This window comes from Rhinoraja longicauda, chromosome 1 (assembly GCF_053455715.1).
Source record: "Rhinoraja longicauda isolate Sanriku21f chromosome 1, sRhiLon1.1, whole genome shotgun sequence".
In the NCBI taxonomy this organism is placed as follows: Eukaryota; Metazoa; Chordata; class Chondrichthyes; order Rajiformes; family Arhynchobatidae; genus Rhinoraja; species Rhinoraja longicauda.
This window is the reverse complement of record NC_135953.1, coordinates 123,215,112-123,234,572: the sequence shown is the minus strand read 5'-3', so window position 1 is coordinate 123,234,572 and position 19,461 is coordinate 123,215,112. Positions and strand designations below refer to the sequence as shown.

At 37.0% G+C, this 19,461-nt stretch overlaps 1 protein-coding gene across 2 annotated transcripts in view; it reads right to left on the bottom strand.

The window, feature by feature from the left end:
- lrba (LPS-responsive vesicle trafficking, beach and anchor containing) overlaps positions 1–19,461 on the bottom strand; it is a 681,010-nt gene that overhangs the window by 90,572 nt on the left and 570,977 nt on the right. For both annotated transcript variants that reach the window (XM_078405961.1, XM_078405966.1), the window contains exon 47: positions 7,450–7,617. In XM_078405961.1, coding sequence (XP_078262087.1) covers positions 7,450–7,617 — 168 coding nt within the window. The remainder of the gene's footprint in view (positions 1–7,449; positions 7,618–19,461) is intronic.

Below are 19,461 nucleotides of genomic sequence, written 5' to 3'. Positions count from 1 at the left end.
CATGTGTAGCAAAAATAAATACCTTCATTACGAAAAAGAGCACATAAGTGGCATAAATGGGGCCCGAGCTAGGGGGGAGGAACAGGAAGCCCCAGCTGGAACCCAAACTACAAGGTACCGAGCTTACATCACTAATCATCCCTATCATCACAGTATCAATAGTCGCCTGGGAATAGGGCAAATGATTCTTTAAGTTTAAAAAAAACACTGCTAACATTTCTGTTCCCTTTTACTTTCTTCATCTATTATCTTTAGGTTTACCAACATTGTCATTGAGGAGGGTGAGAGAAAATAGCAAAACTAAATAAGATAATTGATTTTTAACAATATTTGCAACAATAAGCTCCTGGAGGCATCTAGCAATGAAGCTGTTATAAAGAAACCTAACTAGATACATGGACCACCAAACTGGGGAGTGTCAGATTATCTTTCAATTAATATTTTAGACATACAGCTAAGCAGCCTTTGAAGTTCAATGTGTCTAAAACCCAATAACTTAATCCAGCTATGATTAAAAAACATATAAGAGGAGCACCATTCAAGTTTTTCAATATTTTGATAATCACTCCCAGTGGTTGGGCACTGCTGACAAGGCAGTGGGACTAAATTTAGTCCCACTATGGAAGTTAATGGTGGGCTTTCATCTTGAACCACTACAATCAATGTTCAAGATACTTGTATAATGTTATAAATGCAATGAGCATACCAATACCAGAATCAGTGTTTTGCAAATGTGGAGCTCCCTTACCATATAATGGAGTTAGTGGTTTGACACTTTCCTTCAATGGCAGAACAAAGCTTGGCTTTGTAAAAATAATGATATGTTAGATTAAACAGAAAATTGCACAATTTAACCCTATTCTGCAAGTCTTAAAATGTCAGAGTAAAGATCATTTGAAGAAGCGCAAATCATAGAATTAGGCTAAGAAATTAGACTATAAAGACTGTACCTTTGGATGTTTTGTAAACTGCTGTTAAAAATAATCATTTAACGCACCTCTCAAATTGCCTAGTGTTATACTAATTAATTTAATTTGAAAATGATGTCAAATTATGAATGGCAGCTGATTCTCATAATGGAAAGTGTAGAGAAAACTTTTGTGTAGAATAGATTTTACTACAGCCAGTCTCAGGAGACTAGACTGACTCCCAATTTAAAATTGTATTCACAGGAATAATACAGTATCTGAAATAAACATAAAAACATACTGAAAATAAAAGGAGGAAAACAAAAACACTTGCATAGATGTTCAATGTGCAGGCTTTTGGTATAGGCAATCCAGACAGTCCCAAGCTTTATTCTCATTGTACTCCATTCCCTCCACCTTCAAACCTTATCCAATTCCATTTAAAAAGCCACAGATTAACCTGCCTCCATAGTCTGTCAGGTGGTGCATTCCAAATACATTTGATGAAAATATTATTCATGCTTCTTTTGTGGTTCTTTCGCCAATCACATTGAAACCTTATTCGTTGTACCTCAAGTCTTCCATCATTGGAAAAACTTGTAATTTATTTACTCAATCTCCATGCTTTATAATTTTGAACATCTGTTTCTCCAGAAAGTGAGAGCATTTTTGATAGAGATGTTCAAAATTATAAAGGGCGTAGATTGAGTAAATAAATGACAACCTTTTTCCACTGATGGAAGACGTGAGATTTAAAGAATAAGAATAAGGTTTTAAGGTGATTGGCGAAAGAACCGCAAAAGAAATGTGAATAATCTTTTCATCAAATGTGTTTGGAATGCACTATCTGACAGTGATGGAAGCAGGTTAATTTGTGGCTTTATCACTAGATCCAATCCAGTTAACTTTTTCTGGATTCCTCTAAGGTGCTCAGAGTACGGCACAATATTCCCATTGTTTGGCCAAACAATGGTTTACAAAGTATAACTCTTGTTTTTGTAATCCACGGTTCTATTTTAAAGTCATGTGGTTCATGAAAAATGCATGGATTTTCGCAACACGAGGATTAGATTCTGGTCAATTTCTAGCTGTTAATAAATTTTATAAAATCTTTAGTGTTTTTAATGGTTGTTTAAAATTTGCTAGAGTCTACCGTGTATGCTAAACCACCCCTGACAGCACATTCCAGATACTCAACTACCCTCTGTGTAAAATAGTTGTCCCGCATATCCTGTTCAAATTTTGCCCCTCTCAACCTTAAAGCTATGCACTCTGGTATTTGATCTCTCCATCCTGGGAAAAAGGTCCTGCCTGTCTACCCTATCTATCCCTCTCATAATTTTAAATACTTCTATGAGATCTCCAATGTTCCAGATAAAAATGGTAAAGAGCTTGCTTTGTAATCAACAGATGGAATCTGTCCAATTGATTTTGGAATTATCCAATTTAGTTGTCAAAGTATGATGAAGAAAATTGCTACTTGAAATAAAAGCCTAATTATGCTTCATCAAATAGCACGGTCCAGTCACTGGCACTTCAGAGTGGTTACAGGGCCATGCTAGATCAGGTTAACCAGCACTTATATAGTCAGGCAAGTGATGGGCAAAATAACTTTTACCAAATAAATGTGTTGGACATACTCATCAGGAAAGGCAGCAGATGTGAAAAGGTTACTGACTGAAAATATTATTCTGTCTCTCTATTTTTCTCTCTCTCCACCTACGTTGCCTGGTCTGCTAAGTGTCTCCAGCAGTTTCTGTCTTTATTTTAGATTTCCAGCATTTGTAGTTTCTATTTTGCTTTTCAGAAATTTGACTGCAACAACAGGTTATGTTGTGCTGGCTATTGTTAGTGGTTGCTGATTTGTCGGTGCAGCAGCCCTATCACCCTAAAATCCCCGGCATAACACTGGAGAATCCACGTCTTAGAAGATTAGATGAAGAAGTTTTGATACCATAGAAGAGAAATATGGATTCTCAGACTGTCTCGGGTAAAGAAAGTAGAGTTCATTAATTTTTACATATTCTAACTTAAAATTTACATAATAATTCATCATGTTAATATCTTTTGTAATTAGTTTTTATCAAATGTTATTCTGATATTATTTTATTATTGAATGCAAACTTCATCATAAAGAGTAAAACATCTGCTACAATCCTCACAAGCTTTGACAGGCAGTGAGGCTCCACCATCAGTCTGCTCCTGTTGGCAGTTGTCAGGGCATTTCAGGAGCAGGACCTCAGAAGTACGCCGCCTGATCCTACTTGATTTGCATCTTCTGCGTTTTGCCCCCAGCCCAAGTTCAATGGGAGCATGTGGGGAACATTGGCAGCAAGCCAAATCCATCTTAATTTGGCCCAGCGCCTTTAATGTAGTAAATTGTTCCAAGGTATATGACTGCAAGGCAATAGTTAAGGGCATTATTAAGAATGAAATACAAGATGTCTTGGGCTATTTGCTGTGAAGTGAACAGATCAATACCCTGTAATTGTAATCAATGTTCCAATACAAGCAAACGAAGAAAATGGTCAGGGATATAATTTATATCATTACCTAATTCAAATAAAAAATATACACCCACTTAATAAGTAAAAATTGGTTTGCATTAGGAAACTAGAGATGATATTAAATGTTAAATCAGACAATAGACAATAGACAATAGGTGCAGGAGTAGGCCATTCAGCCCTTCGAGCCAGCACCGCCATTCAATGCGATCATGGCTGATCACTCTCAATCAGTACCCCGTTCCTGCCTTCTCCCCAAACTTCCTAAACTTTAGAATTTAGTTAATGTTCAATCATATAAGCTGTTATACTGGCACATAAACAACTAAATACAATTAACTAATTCATGTCAGTAAAAGCTCTCTTTTTCCTCGCATGAGTACAACATTGAGGACATATGAAATTTTATAAAGCTGGCCTCATACGGCTTTTTTTTTTAATGAAGCATCCATTGGAAAAAAAGGATATAACAAGGAGGTCATTATTACTACTTATACGACACATTTTCCTGATTCCAGCTTTACCAATAATGTAATGAACTTAAGAAACCTCAAGTGAAATTCCAGTAGAGTGTTCAATACTGAAGAAATCATATTGCCAATAAAATGTAAATAGCAGCAGAGTTAAATCTCAACTCACATTAGCAGACATTAAAATATCCATAAATGCAAGAGTCCTTCTGTACAGGACAAATGAAGCTTTCATGATTGACATGAAACAAAATGAGGTCATGTTGTGAGGTAACTATATCAAGTGATGTAAAGAAAAAGCTGGAAAATGAACTTGAGTTGCAGATCAGACGATGGTATGCGATTAAAGTAGTTTTTGAATTATAATACATTGTGGCGCGACGAAAAGCCCGAAATAAAGGCAAGGAGCCAGGTATTTCGGGAGGGATTTAATCGTGGTGTTCTCTAGACCAGTCGAGTCTGCCAGAGAGAGATCGCGCCTAAAATCCCGTTTTATCCCCGTAGCTAAGGGCCGCCCCCCTGAACTGGTCCATTCCCGTGCCGAAGGGTTCAGTAGTGGTATGGTCCGACCCATGGGAGCCGCCACAACATTCTGTAATTGCTCATATAGAGGACATTGGCACTTTAAAGTGTTATTCAAAATCTAGACATTTTAAAATTATTTGCTGAACAGATGTTTTCATATTCTCTTCCCTTAATAAGGCCAACATTCATTGCCTCACAGAAAACAAATACAACTGCAGATATTGGAATCTGAATCAAAAACAGAAATGCTGGAAGATGGCACAGTGGTAGAGTTGCTGCCTGACAGAGACCCGGCTTCGATTCTGACCAGGGGTGCTGCCTCCTTGTATGTTCTCCCTTTGACCGCATGGGTTTTCTCCAGGTGCTTCTGTAAAAATTCTGTACATTCTGTAAAAATTGTCCCTAGTGTGTAGGATAGAACTAGTGTATGGATGATTACTGGATGGCGCAGATTCAGTGAGCTGAAAGTCCAATTTCCACGCTGTATCTCTAAACTAAAATAAGCCAGTCAAGCATCATCCATGGAAAGAGAAATTTGTTGATATATCAGCACAAAGACCCTTCATCAAATTTCTCGTTCCATAAATGCTGCTTGACTGACTGAGCTTTTCCAGCATTTCTATTCTCTATTCATTCAACAACCAACATGATTTGAAGAAATAATGGAGTAATTTTTATCACCGTTACATGTGGGAATGGCTTTGTATAATTTAACCGCCACTTATATTCTACCAATTGCTTCACATGCAAAGTACCATATTGGTTGTAAAACATTTTGAAAGTCTTGAAAAGCACAAAATAAATGCAAGTTCTGAAATGTGAAGCTCAGGGTTACAAGCTGACTGGAAAGTGCGTATAGATAGACAATAGACAATAGGTGCAAGAGGAGGCCATTCGGCCCTTTGAGCCTGCACCGCCATTCAATGTGATCATGGCTGATCATTCTCAGTACCCCGTTCCTGCCTTCTCCCCATAGCCCCTGACTCCGCTATCCTTAAGAGCTCTATCTAGCTCTCTCTTGAATGCATTCAGAGAATTGGCCTCCACTGCCTTCTGAGGCAGAGAATTCCACAGATTCACAAATCTCTGACTAAAAAAGTTTTTCCTCATCTCAGTTCTAAATGGCCTACCCCTTATTCTTAAACTGTGGCCCCTTGTTCTGGACTCCCCCAACATTGGGAACATGTTTCCTGCCTCTAACGTGTCCAACCCCTTAATAATCTTATACGTTTCGATAAAATCTCCTCTCATCCTTCTAAATTCCAGTGTATACAAGCCTAGTCGCTCCAGTCTTTCAACATATGATAGTCCAGCCATTCCGGGAATTAACCTAATAAACCTACTAGGTTGCTGAGAACTGGCAGTAAACTATTTCAAACCTGATCGTACTGTTTCACTATTGTATGTGACAGAAGCTGCAGTCTCCTCATCTCTGGCTTCACAGGTTTCCTAGCTCAGTTATTTCCTTTCCCTATATGGGAATAGCCAGCTCCAATTGAGGTCGTAATTAGAGAGTCAATTTCATTATTTTCTGTCTATTATTTTATTATGAAATAAGGTTATCACATCTTGGTACAATGGTTCCCCTATTTTCCATAATGCCTGGTTTCAACTTGCAAGGTGATTTTGTGGAACAGACCCGCTTTGAAACTCGGGGTTAGATACTACCAATGCGAAGAAAATGGTGCCTATAATTTTGTTCTTTCCTTATAGCCCATTATATGCGCAAATTACTGTGGAAAAACATCAACAATTAAAATAGTGGATATAGCTAGAGCACTGTGGTAAACATATATATATTTTTTTAAGTGCTTTACTTTGCCTCCTGGATCTGTCTTCCAAAAAAACCAGAGGGCCAAAATGTCACATGATCACCTGCAAACACTTAATGAAACAAAATCATCAATATTGGTAAATCAGAATAGGTTTTTCAGCTATCCCTTTCCAATCTAGTAGTACCAGTACTCAAAAATGGGACAGAATATTCAATGTGTTCAAACAATTTTCCAGGTACATGCATAACGAATTTGATCTGAAAAGAATCTCAGCATAATTGTTCTTTTTGAAAGAAAATTTGAAATAGTTTAGTGACAGTGTGTGTTGTTATAGTGGCATTTAACATCATCAGTTTCCTCACTTGTCCAAGCCTGTTTTCACTTGGGGCCCAACAACATTTACTTTTTTTAAAAGAAAAAGCAAAAAAACAATAAAAACAAATAGTGTTACTATTTTTAAAAGGGGTATAAGCTGCTTAAACATTCCCCTTACGTGTTTCAAAAACCTAGGTAAGCACTTTAATAACGTGTTGGACTGCAGCAGTCACAGATGCTGAAATGTTACAAAGATTGTTAAAAGTAACTACCACATGTAGTGTTTTACAGCTGAAGTGACATTATATACACAAGTGCAGTTTAAAAGTTAAGACAAATGCACTAATGACTTTTTAGAACTTCTGGCAAGTCAGCTACACATTGCTTAAGTGCATACAAACTGGTGCCTGGCTGCTGTGCAATGAATTTTTTTCTGTCTCTAACATGGTTTCAATTATCAAAGATATAGAGCTGCATTTGGAAAAAAAACATTTGAAAGACCGACTGATTAAAAAGTTCCCTCTCTCCTACCACACTGAAGTCTGGTATGTAATGGCATAGCTCTCATGCATCATGAAATCTCTGAGGACATTCAAGATACGTCTGAAGTATCAGCCTATCTACAGCAACTTGGCAGAAATAAATGATTTTTGTTTGGCAGTGGCTCACATACAATTTCTGAAACTGTTAATGAATATTACAATTTATATCCTAACATGAAAATATTTTAACTTTATTTGGAATTGGTAATTTGATTGATTGATTGATTGATTGATTAAATTGAAATTGATTGGAACAAATAAACCAGCAGAGTATTCAATAGACTACTGAAAGTAAACTCAGAAAGCAAAGACAGTTTATGTCAATTAACCAAAATCTAAAATTTTATATCTTATACTTTGCTGGTTCATTCAAGTCAGTATTATTTCATCACCTTTTGCCACTGACTTACCTCTCTTTGCACTGGGTCATTGATGGAATTCAGGTTGACAGCTCCTTCATAGGTCAGATAATAGAAGACATTGAGAGATCGGACAGCCTCGGGACCTTGCAATTTATATCCGAAAATCAGATCAATCCACTGGTGGAGTTGGCACGAAACAAACTCGCTCTCCAAAGCCTGTAAACCAGAACAGAAAAGGTACATGAGCACCAGACGACTTGTTCAGTTTACAAAGGATTCATTTTATATAACTCACTTCTAAGTCCAGATGCATTTGGACAATCAACTAATTAGACAGCCCATATGATTCAGTCATATACGGGAAACAAATGAGAGCATTCCCAGTTCGCCCATCTCAATTTGCATTGTGTAGCCAAAGGCCATCTCAAAGTGGCACCACAAAGCTTAAACTCTCCAGCAAAATTGAAACAAATTGGCAATAAACATGTTTTCTAAAAAAGGATTCTCATACTCTGGCTGTTGCTCATAATTCAGTCGTTTCCTACCCTTCTTTTAGAGGCAGGAAGAGCAGTGGTTAGGTGTGCCATGAATCAGATCCATCTGAAAACCTTTAGAAAGAATTAGATTGCTGGGGAGTCAAAAATTCAGTCACCATTTCTATCATGAAGTAAATGATTTGAGTCAAAATTATGAAGCTGCTTAACTCTGAAAATCAAATATGGCCTTGATAGTTTAGAACTCTGCTAAGGTACGTATTGCAGTGCTGTGGGGGACAGCTCCACTGACTACATGGTGAAGACCAGCACCATAGAGTTCCAGAAAGCAACATTTATCAGGACCTCAGAGATGGAAAGTACTTGTATGGCAAAATGTTCCAAATGATAACAGTCCACTTCTGTCATGGACAAAATAACCATCACAGCAGAATAGATCAGAAGTCCAATTACCAAACCTGAATTACACAAATGATGACCTCAGGTTACTCTGAAAATTATTGACTATTTTCATTAAATTTTGAACAATGTAATGCAAGTATCTTGGCAAAATTTTAAACTGTCCCTAGTGTGTAGGATAGTGCATGGGGATCGTTGATTGGCTTAGACTTGGTGGGCCGAAGGGTCTGTTTCCGCATGATATCTCAAACCAAACTAAACTACTAAGCCTATGGCAAAGGAAGTAGACCAGAAATTACAACATCTGAGGTCCTGATTCTTGAACTCTTTTCAGATTCCTTATAGTTTAGGGCAGCACAGTGGCGCAGTGGTAGAGTTGCTGCCTGACAGTGCCAGAGACGGGTTCGATCCTAACCATGGGTGCTGTCTGTATGGAGTTTGTACGTTCGGTTACCGCTTGGGTTTTCTCCAGGTGCTCCGGTTTCCTCCCATATTCCAGACGTGTGGGTTTGTAGGTTAATTGGCCTCTGTAAATTGTTGCTAGCGTGTAGGATCGAACTAGTGCATGGGTGATCGCCAGACAGCGCAGACACGGTGGGCTGAAGGGCCTGTTTCCACATTGTATCTCCAAGTCTGTCTGCATGACCTCATCCACTTTTCTACCTATGTTGTTGGTACCAACGTGTACAACAGTTTTATAGCTTCTACCCTCCCTGTCTTTCCCACCCATGAATAATGCCATGCATTCTCTCAGTAATGTCCTTTACATTGGAACCAATGAGCCAACGCATAGAATGGATTATATTCGTGGTAGAACCGTTTACCTACGGAATCTCCTAGGACCACTGCATTTCTATATTTTGATATTTCGGAGTTTATTTCTTTGTCCCTCAAGCAAAGTACATAACTTGATTTTTGTATGTCCTACCCTTCCGGATGGCCACCCCTTTGCTATGCTAAATTCATTTGACTCATCGAATATACATCCCATAAATTCTGAGTATGAGCCCAGTGAATTAGAAGGATTTCAAATACAAGAAACATGGCACAGGAATTTCTGGCAATAGGTTGTTGTCCATTACCTATGAAATCTTGCATTTATTCTCTATTTTCTTTTTAGATATATTTAATATTAATTTGTTATCGTGACTAAAGCAACAAGTGAACTGACAGATGGGGTAGGCCACTTAGAGCCTGGTCTATTTAGTTAATCATGGTTGATCTGGTTGTATTTGTCTCTTCCCCAGTATCTTTCACTTTGTTCCTTGTCAGGTACCTATCTACCTTGCCTTTAAAATATTCAAAGACTATTTCCATTTCCCTTTGAAGTAGAGCTTCAGACTCTCAATGCTCTGACATAAAAAAAACATTTTCATCGATGCCTTGTCCCTATGAAGACCCAATAACATTATTTTCTTTCCTAAATAATTGCTATACTTACTGTACTCCTATTCATCGTTTTATCCTGGTAGCACTATATTAATTAATGATGACATAAACAAGTAGCACCTCTCCTTTGTTCATCTAAATGCACTTTTTTATCATTGGCAAAAACTGCATTCCCTGTATTTGTAGAAACCATGTACATTTGTATTATCAGTTCTTGAGCAGCCAACAGTAATTTTAGGTAGCCAGTTCTACTAACAACCAAATTGCTTTATAAATGCAAGCTGCTGTATTGCATCCAAATACTAGATTACAGATTCACACCTGATTTTTCTGATAAGTAACTCAACTCTTTCTATTAGCCAACAGAAGCAAGTCAGGAGTGTATTTGGAATGTCAAAAAAACATTCCAGAACTCTCACACAATCCACGACAAAGCAGCCCAGTTGATCAGCATCCCCTGACTGCAGCGTGTATAATATGCATTGTAATGACATGCGTAGACTATTGCACTATTGTGTCTAAAGAGACCTGTACACTCAAGAGGGATTAGGCAACACGTGCATGGGAACACCATCGCATGAAAGATCCCTTCCAGGTCACACACAGTGAACTCCCAGCTTTGTTAGTTTTGAAACCTGTAAGGGTTTTAAGTGTGTCCAGAATTAATTTAAAACTGTTAAACACAAAATGAATAACAACTTTTCAAACAATTAAACATTTTAAAAATCAAATTTAGCTAAAAACCCAATACACATAAATAATTCAAACGCTAAACAGAAATAATTTAAAAGAGGAATTTAACATTCCCCTTGCTCTGTTATTCTCAGTCCTACAATCCCCACTGGAACCAATAATGGTCACGCATCCTTAGTTTGGTTGAACCTGACACTATCTCCAATGTAAATGTGTTCTCAATCTGTCAGTGAATTCCACATTTGACTATACCTGTGCAAAATTCCAGTTTTGCTTCCATTTAAATGGGTAGGTTTGTCAGCAATTATCACCAACATCTGGGCCTTGATGTTACATGGAATTTTATTATGATTTTTTTGCCAGAAAGGTCATAAAACAATAATTTTAATATTGTAAAAGATTTCTGATTTTATTAGCATCTGACTGTTGAAGTAGTATCAGTCTAAATATTTTCCACTTTAATATTATGTAAGAAGTTGTGTTTGTTATATTAAGAACTAATGACTAGCAACAAGGAAGAATGTAATCCATTCATGATTTAGTAAGCCCTTGGGGAAAAAAAACAATCTTCAGCAAATGTTCCACATTTTTGTACTGGTTCATTACAATGAAGAAAAGTGAAACACAACTAGATGGTACAACACAAAGTCATACAGAGACAAAATTCCTTCAATATGTTCATATCAAGACAAGCTGTTTGATTGCCACGGCAGTCTCATGTCACATTAAAGCATGACAAACATTAAACCATACACTTAAATGGCAATTTATATCATTTAAATGTTTACTGCTGGAGCAGCTCATCATTCATTTAAATGTGACTTTTTGACAGCTAATTCCAGTTAATTTTCTGTATCCACTTAATTAGAACTTTCAATCAAGAAAGAAGAAGGGCTTGTAAATGTTTTGTGGATAGGATGACATTTTCTTCTGTTACAATGAGACTGGTGAATTGTAAACCTTTCCCCATAATGAATTATCAGATAGTACATCATGCCAGAGCAAAGACTGACCATATGGAAATGTGTTGCAGTGATTCTTCTCGACATATGCTTCGGACAGCATTTTATTTATGCTCACATATAAACTAGAACAACCACCATTCCTTGATAGTAACAGATAATTCGCAAACGTGATCCTTACAACAATGATAATGGTGCAATGGATTATATTAAATGACAAGTGAATCTCTGGAAATAAGAATACATCATTAAAAATTCAGTTCTAGCTATATATAAGTTTAAAAGAACCGTCTTGATATTTGCAATGGTCAATCTATTAGGGATAATGAAACAGCAAAATGAGTAGAAATAAAACAATAAAGTAGAACATGCAAATGAAGTATTCCGCCTAAGTACATCGATCATCACTCCAGGCAGGGGCAAGCTTATTTGTTTTTTTATTAAGTGATCAAATAAAATTAGCATTGCCGTTATTTTCTTGTTTCACAATAAACAGTGTATATAGTCATATCATCTCCAAAAGAGATTTGTGGCATCTGTTATTTAAGAGGTGGCCCTGGGGCCTGGAATTGTATAACTATATACTCACAATAATAATAGGAGACACAAAACAGGTTTCTAATAACATAAATATTACAATACATTTTCAATTCGGTTCAGACTGATAACTGTTCCGTTTGTAATACATTAACCTAGATTTTGCAGTGAGTGTCAAAACACATCTGTGTCGAATTTCAATCCTTGATTTATGAAACGGATGCGCTCCTGTTAAGTTTTTCATTAAAAAAAATTGTAAAGCAACAAGGCAGGTCAACATTATGGTATTATTTTTACGGTATATTCTTCGGAGAATGGTACATCGTTCATTACAATGAGGCACAGTTTATGGACATGTACCCCAAAGAGTCAATGGGTAAATTTGTGAATCTAATATTCATAAATCAAGAAATACTTGTATTTACCCTGCATACAACCACCCCCATACATTGTGATTAATTATTAAACGAGCTACCTTCTAAAAGGGAAGCTGTGACATCTTTGCACAGGTTCTGCGGAATGGAAGGTTTACAACAAGGCTGAAGAATCACAAATACATCAGAAGCTGAAGCAAGATTAGACCATCTGGCCTCTGGGTCTGGTCTGCTAGTCAGTAAGATCCTGGCTGATCCTGATTCCTACCAGATCCCTAAAAAGTTTCATTTTCCCTGATGTTCAAAATGCGAAAGCTCAGTAACTGACTATCCACAGCCCTGCGGATTGAGCATTCCAAAAAATAAATTATGTTTAATCAAGCAATTTTTTAAAGATCACACCTTAACTGCGGCTTTCATTGCACTGGTAATCAATAACAGAATCCCAATATTTCTAAACAGTCTAATAGAAAATGTTTTGCCTTTATAACCTCTAATAATGTAATTTAATAAGTTTATCATGTTCAGATCCCTTTATGGACTTGCCCCTCTCTGTCTGTGCAACCTCCATTAGTCAACCAAGAAATATGTGGGTAAATGTACACAAAATAAATGGAGAAATAAAGTCATTTTGCAAAATCTAGGTTCATATATTAATAACAGAAATCAGGAAATCTATGGATAAAATTTCTCAAACTGAATACATGCTTTAAATAAAAGGTTTCTCCACTTACATTTGTGCATTCATCTCATTCCAGACAATTACATTCATTAAACCATTGAGAATGGGCACACTTAACAGTAGTGAGGTCACATCTTAAACATTCGTAGGTAGACACAAAATGCTGGAGTAACTCAGCGGGTCAGGCAGCATCTCGGGAGAGAAGGAATAGGTGACGTTTCGGGTTGAGACCCTTCTTCAGACCTGAAGAAGGGTCTCGGCCCGAAACGTCACCCATTCCTTCTCTCCCAAAATGCTGCCTGACCCGCTGAGTAACTCCAGCATTTTGTGTCTACCTTCGATTTAAACCAGCATCTGCAGTTTTTTTTCCCACTTCTTAAACATTTGTAATATAAAACAAATGAATATTCAAGAAGGGAGGAGACCTGAGGCCAAAGGCCCAGAGAGAGGCCAGGTGTCCTGATAGAAATGAAATTGTGTAAGTTTCAGAGGTGCACTGAGGCTGTAAGGTCAATGTGAATGAAAATGATATCTTATCCAGATTTGAATTCAGATAAAACTCCTCCCACTACACCTTCTTACCCTCTCTCTCACTCCCTCTTCCTCCTCACTCTCCAATCTCTCTTGCTGTCCCCACCCAAATCATTAGCCTTTTAACCCCATCACCTTCTCTCCAATTGACTTGCTCAAAGGGGCATCATCAGAGAGGACATCATGTCACTTTATAGTGATTGGGCACAGGTTACTTGATTTTTTTTTCAATTGTCTCTTGGCCAAAAGCACATCAATATTTTATGCATCTGGGACCGGTTCTTTACAAGCCTAGCTGGAGTGATGGGAATTGCTGGCTCCTCTCCACTACCAGCTGTTAGAGTCAACGTCATAGAGTCATACAGCATAGAAACTGGTTCTGCGGCCCAATTCCTGGTAACCAAGGTGCATACCTGAGCTCATCCAATTTGCCTGTGTTTGGCCTACATCCCTCTAAACCTTCCTATTCATGTACCTATGCAAATGACTTTTAAACATTGTAATTGTACACTCATTGACATTGTAATATCAGCAATATATTTGATTTATTTTGCAACACTGCTCTGCAAGCTGAATATTCAAATCTAAATCTATGTCTTTTCATCATGATATAAAGAAGCCTTGTCTTTGAAATGCTGAACAATTTCCAGCTGAGACTTTATAGCTCACTATTTAGTGCCTTCTGTACTGTTTAAAATTATATCAAATTATATTCCGAGAACTTTTTTTCAAAATGTAAACATTTTTGGACGAGAAAAACAGAAGATCAGCCACAGAATAAAATGACCTCTACATGTAGTTACTCAAATATAGATTGGGTTACTATTACTTTACCAACACTGGAGGCATGCAAATCCCCATATTTATGGCAATAAACTATCTGAAATGCAGGCAAATTCCATGCAATAGAAATTCACACTTTCTCAAATTCATAATTCACTATCCAGAGACCAAAATGGGAGCAAATGGGTGGAATTTCTCTACTTCAGCAAAGCAATACCGCAACATAATTAGAAAAATAGAGGCACTGAAGAATGCTGAAATTACATATATCGGGTTTGAGGTAGCTGTTGTTTATACCTCTGGATTGTTATGCCTTTTGTATATTACCTAAAGTGCAGATAAAAATTATAAATAATGCTCCCTCAAATGAAAATCTCCATGTTGCAATGTTACAGTTGACTCACCATTCATATTCTTGAGAATTCCAATCATTTAATGATGGATAGAAATAGCTCGATTACATCCACAAATTTAAGAATCAAACTCAAAATATGAGATAGCGGCTTTAAAAACAGTTCTAAAATAAAATCATAATACTACTCAGTTTAGTGCAAAGTTCAAGCTTTCAGCTCACTTTAGAAATTTCACAGTGCAATGTTGCATCCTCACCTTCTGTTATTAGGTTATTCGATAATATAGTAATTCCAGGTTGAAAATAGCTTTATTTCACATACAGACTTCATGGAATAACATGACATATTTGTACATGCACATTTCATCTACCTCCACGAAGCTTCCTGAAATATTCTGAAAGAGGCCATTCAAGAAAATTCAGGGCAGCACAGTGGTGCAGCGGTACCACCAATTGCTTTACAGCGTAGAGGCCCGGGTGCGATCCTGACTGTGGGTGTGGAGTTTGCACCTGTAAGGAGGTTGCACCGTACTTCTGTATGGAGTTTGCATGCTCCACTTGTGACCATGTGGGCTTTCTCCGGATCCTCCAGTTTCCTCCCACCTTCCAAAGATGTGCTTATTTGTGGGTTAATTGGCTTCTGCAAATTGTCCCGAGTGTGTAAGATAGAACTAGTGTGCGGGTAATCGGTGGTCGGCGCTGACTGGCCGGGCCAAAGGGCATGTTTCCACACTATAACTCTAAACTAAACTCAAATCTGTTCACAAATTTCTGCTAATCTGCACCCCATCTGAAAGCTGAGAGTTAGCAGCCTTAATTCTCCCTTCCTTTGCAATTGTTCAATACATTGATAGCACAAGTAAGTTTGGTGATTACATGGGACATCATTATTACAGATTTGCATCCTGCAGGTTACAATGCTAGCAAGTCAATGAGCTCGGTCTGATGCAGCCACTATACCCATCTCTCTAGTTTAGTTTTTATTTCTGCTAAAACCAATAAAAATTATCAATTTCACAATCAAATGCAGCACACCTGTTTACTGTAAAATATCAGCAAGTCACAAGAATAAGACAAATGCTGGTTATAGTTTCCTAAAATACATGGAACATATTATTAGAATTGTGTCATGCAAATCTTTCATTGTTTCGCATTCACATGTTAAGAACATGATTAAACCTTGTAAGTACAATTCTATGAAGCCAAAGAGACAGACAGATAATGTCAGTTCAATTTCAAACTCAAATTAGCCTGGATAAAGCTCCTGAATGCCAGTACTGAGATCACTAACAAGATTTGTTGGTTACACAGTCCTGAAAATTCTGCTTCTTTAAAGCATATAAAGTTCATACACATCAAATTACAGCTTTATGCCTGGCCAAAAGTTTGAGAGGTTGCTGCTGAGAGGATTTTGGAGTATTAAACTACTGAAATTATAACTTGGAAACTTTAGGATTAATGAGAGATAAAAATAGATATCTGAACCAATAAATAGTACTTTCACGTTGATTCAATATACTAAGCATTGCGATTGAGTGAGCAGGGATTTAAATAGAATCAGGACCTCAGTTTCCATTGTGCTTACATAGCATATTATCAAGCTGAGTGCACTTTCTAAATTGTGCCGTTTACTTTCTCATTCCTTAATTCTCTTGAGTCTTGGTTCCTGCCATTATGTTAAACTATCTGGTAAGCTTTGTGCACTAAGAATTCACCTGGAAATTTCAACACAGTCATCACCAACTCATGACATCACTAAAGGAGCAAAATATCAGGGTTAGTAATAATGTTTTTGCCTCAAACAATCCTATCTTGGAGCCGAACCCATTGTGTACAATGATGGCCAGACAGGCGCTGTGAAATATTCAGAATATGCTGCCTTTAATATGGGATTCAGTTATTATGGCATTGATGCTGCAGTTTTGTATGCTACACTTTACTCTAAGTGAAGACAATTATACAGAATATTTTTACAATTGCTTGAGATAACTAGAATATCATTTAATTCATAAATTACACTTATGCACTTGTGTAATGATCTCAGTAAAATGGTGCAAGTAAAGCAAGATCAATGTACAGAGCTACATTTACACACCTGTCATTCTCTCTTCTCACCCATCAGGCAGATAAAATAGCTTGAAAAAACATATCATTACTGTCAGGAACAGCTTCTTTCCTGCTGTAATGAGACTACTGAATGGCTTTCCCATAAGCTAAGGCTGTAGTCTTGATCTCCCAACCTACCTCCTTTTGGCCTTTGCACTTTCTTAATTAATCTGCAATTTCTCTATAGCAATAATGCTATAATGCTGTAATATTATATTATGCACTCAGGTATGTTTTTCTTTGCACTACCCTTTGTACTTGTGTCATGGCTTGATTGTATGCATGTATAGTATGATTTGATTGGATAGCACACAAAAACAAATTCTTTCATGGTATCTCGATACCAAGGACAATAATAAACCAGTACCAATAATGAATCCAATTTTAAATGAATCTGAAAAACACATTGTTTTGAATATACATTCAATCCATCTCTGCTGAACATTTACACTGTGCAGAAATTCTACAGTCCTCAATTTTATCACAGGGTTTAAGATTGTTTTCAAAGTTCCACTTCTGCTCCAGAAAAATAACTTCTAAAATCTCTGTTGCTTAACATAATCTCCGTACTAAAATGCTTTAGAGCTTTGAATGAGATAGTAAAAATGTAATTATGAAAATTATTGAACTGGCAATCATTTTAGTCATAACCATCCAGCTAATTTTACTGCCACACAAATTTTTATTTCCTCTGGGATTGCTTAGGCCAATGTTATCTCCAAAGGAAGTTTTGTTTTGATATTATCTCCTATGGTATACGACAGAATCAAATGGCATGTAAGCAAATCACAAACAGTGCGTTTGGAAGTTAGGACAATCAAATTTCTGTGAAACATTTTGATTATTTTAAAATGTCTCAAATCATGAACTTTGGACTACTTGATCTAAATCGAAATTTATATGAACATTCTTAATGGATTATGACTTCGTAATCTTGAAATTAAGTGCATGAAATACTACAAATCAAGGCTGGCATTTCATGTGACCTGCTCAACATAAGGCAAGGACCAAAATCTGTATCATCCAAATAGTCTTTTTAATGTAAATCTTTGTATCTTCTCTCCACAAATACCAACTGCAATTACGGCCATAGGAACATTGGAGATAACAGAAGGCAAATCCACCCTTGGTGCCTACTCTGCCATTCATAACTTTGTTTAAAATCGATGACCATCTAGTTTGAGACTTTACAGATTCCAAGCACCCCAGTCAGGAAAAGCATCATCTCTGAATCTTCCCTGATGAGCTGCATAAGAATTTATTTGCAATCATACCAACGTTACTTCGGCTTGCTACCTGTTTCCAGTCATAAGGTCTCTAACTACTTGCAATCAAACTGTGCCTGGTACCAGAGGGTAAAGGTCTGTAAAAATGAGCGTGAATTATGCATTAAAAGGATATTATCACCGTTAAAAATGCAAGTTTATTTATCATGAAATAGTTCCAAACTGTATTAATTTAAGAAAAATCTGTCTCAAAATATTCTGTTTAGGTTTTACAAGATGTTTTGCATTATTTTTGACCATTGCAAATTTTACAGCACGTACGTCTGTATAGCTGATATGCATATACCACTGGTGAAATTGCGGGTAAAATATTTTGTACAGTTCTGGTCTCCTTGCCAAAGGAAGGATAGAGGGAGGCAATGAGAGACTGCCGAGAAAGATTCCTGATATAGAAGTGTTGACCTATGAGGGAAGGTTTAGCAGACTGGAGCTAGACCCTCTCAGTGATCCCAGTGAAACATTAAATTCCTTCAGTGCTTTATAGGGTAGATGCAAAGATGCATTACTTTGAATCTGTAATTCCTGGCCAGCAAGTCTAGAACCGGGAGTTACAAATTCAAAATAATGTTTTGGTCATACATAATTAATATGTTGAGAAACCTTTTCACTAAGAGCATAAGAAATCTTTGGAATTTCTTATCCAAGTGAGCTCTGACAGGTCCGTCATTGACTATAATCAAGGCAGAATTTTAAGCAAAGTAGCCACCCACCTATTCATATCACATTTTGTCCAAACTAACGTGTAATATAAATAAAATGTGAATTGCTTATGTTGTGAACAACTGAATTTACATCATATTGTCCCTCAATCCAAATAGTGTGTCAGAATCATGAATTGTTTAAAAATGGTCAGAACAATACAGATCTCAAAGAGCGAGAAAACAAAGTGATAGAGGAACTCAGCCGATCAGGGTTAGCATCTATGGGAGGAAATAGACCATTCTTCAAACTGAACAGGTGCTGCCTGACCCGTTGAGTTCCTCCACTACTTTGTTTTTTGCTCCAGATTCCAGCATCTGCAGTATCGTGTCTACAGATCTGAAAGATAGAGGTGGCTGGGAGAGCAATCGTCAGAAACTGATGACATAGCCAGATCAGTCCAAATCAGATTTAAGGACCGTTAAACTTAGTTTATAAGGCTAAATTATCTTGGATCAGATTATCTTTGAAGAGTGACATTGAAAACAGCCTGAGATATTCAGTTAAATCTGCAATTTTAAAATAAAATATAATTTTATTTAACGTTGAGTTCAAACATTATTTTTCAGATTCATTGCAAAATTCAAGGAAAAATATTCAGAGTGGTCAGAACCTTTCCAGAAACATGAAAAAAAAGGTGAATATTTATGGCCTTGTGCTCAGCTCCTACCTCGGCTGACTAGATGTTTGGGCATCAATGGTTACCTGTAAATGGTATCTCGTCTTCGTATGAGAATGAATATTCTCTTGAACCTTTACAGGTGTACAGTAGA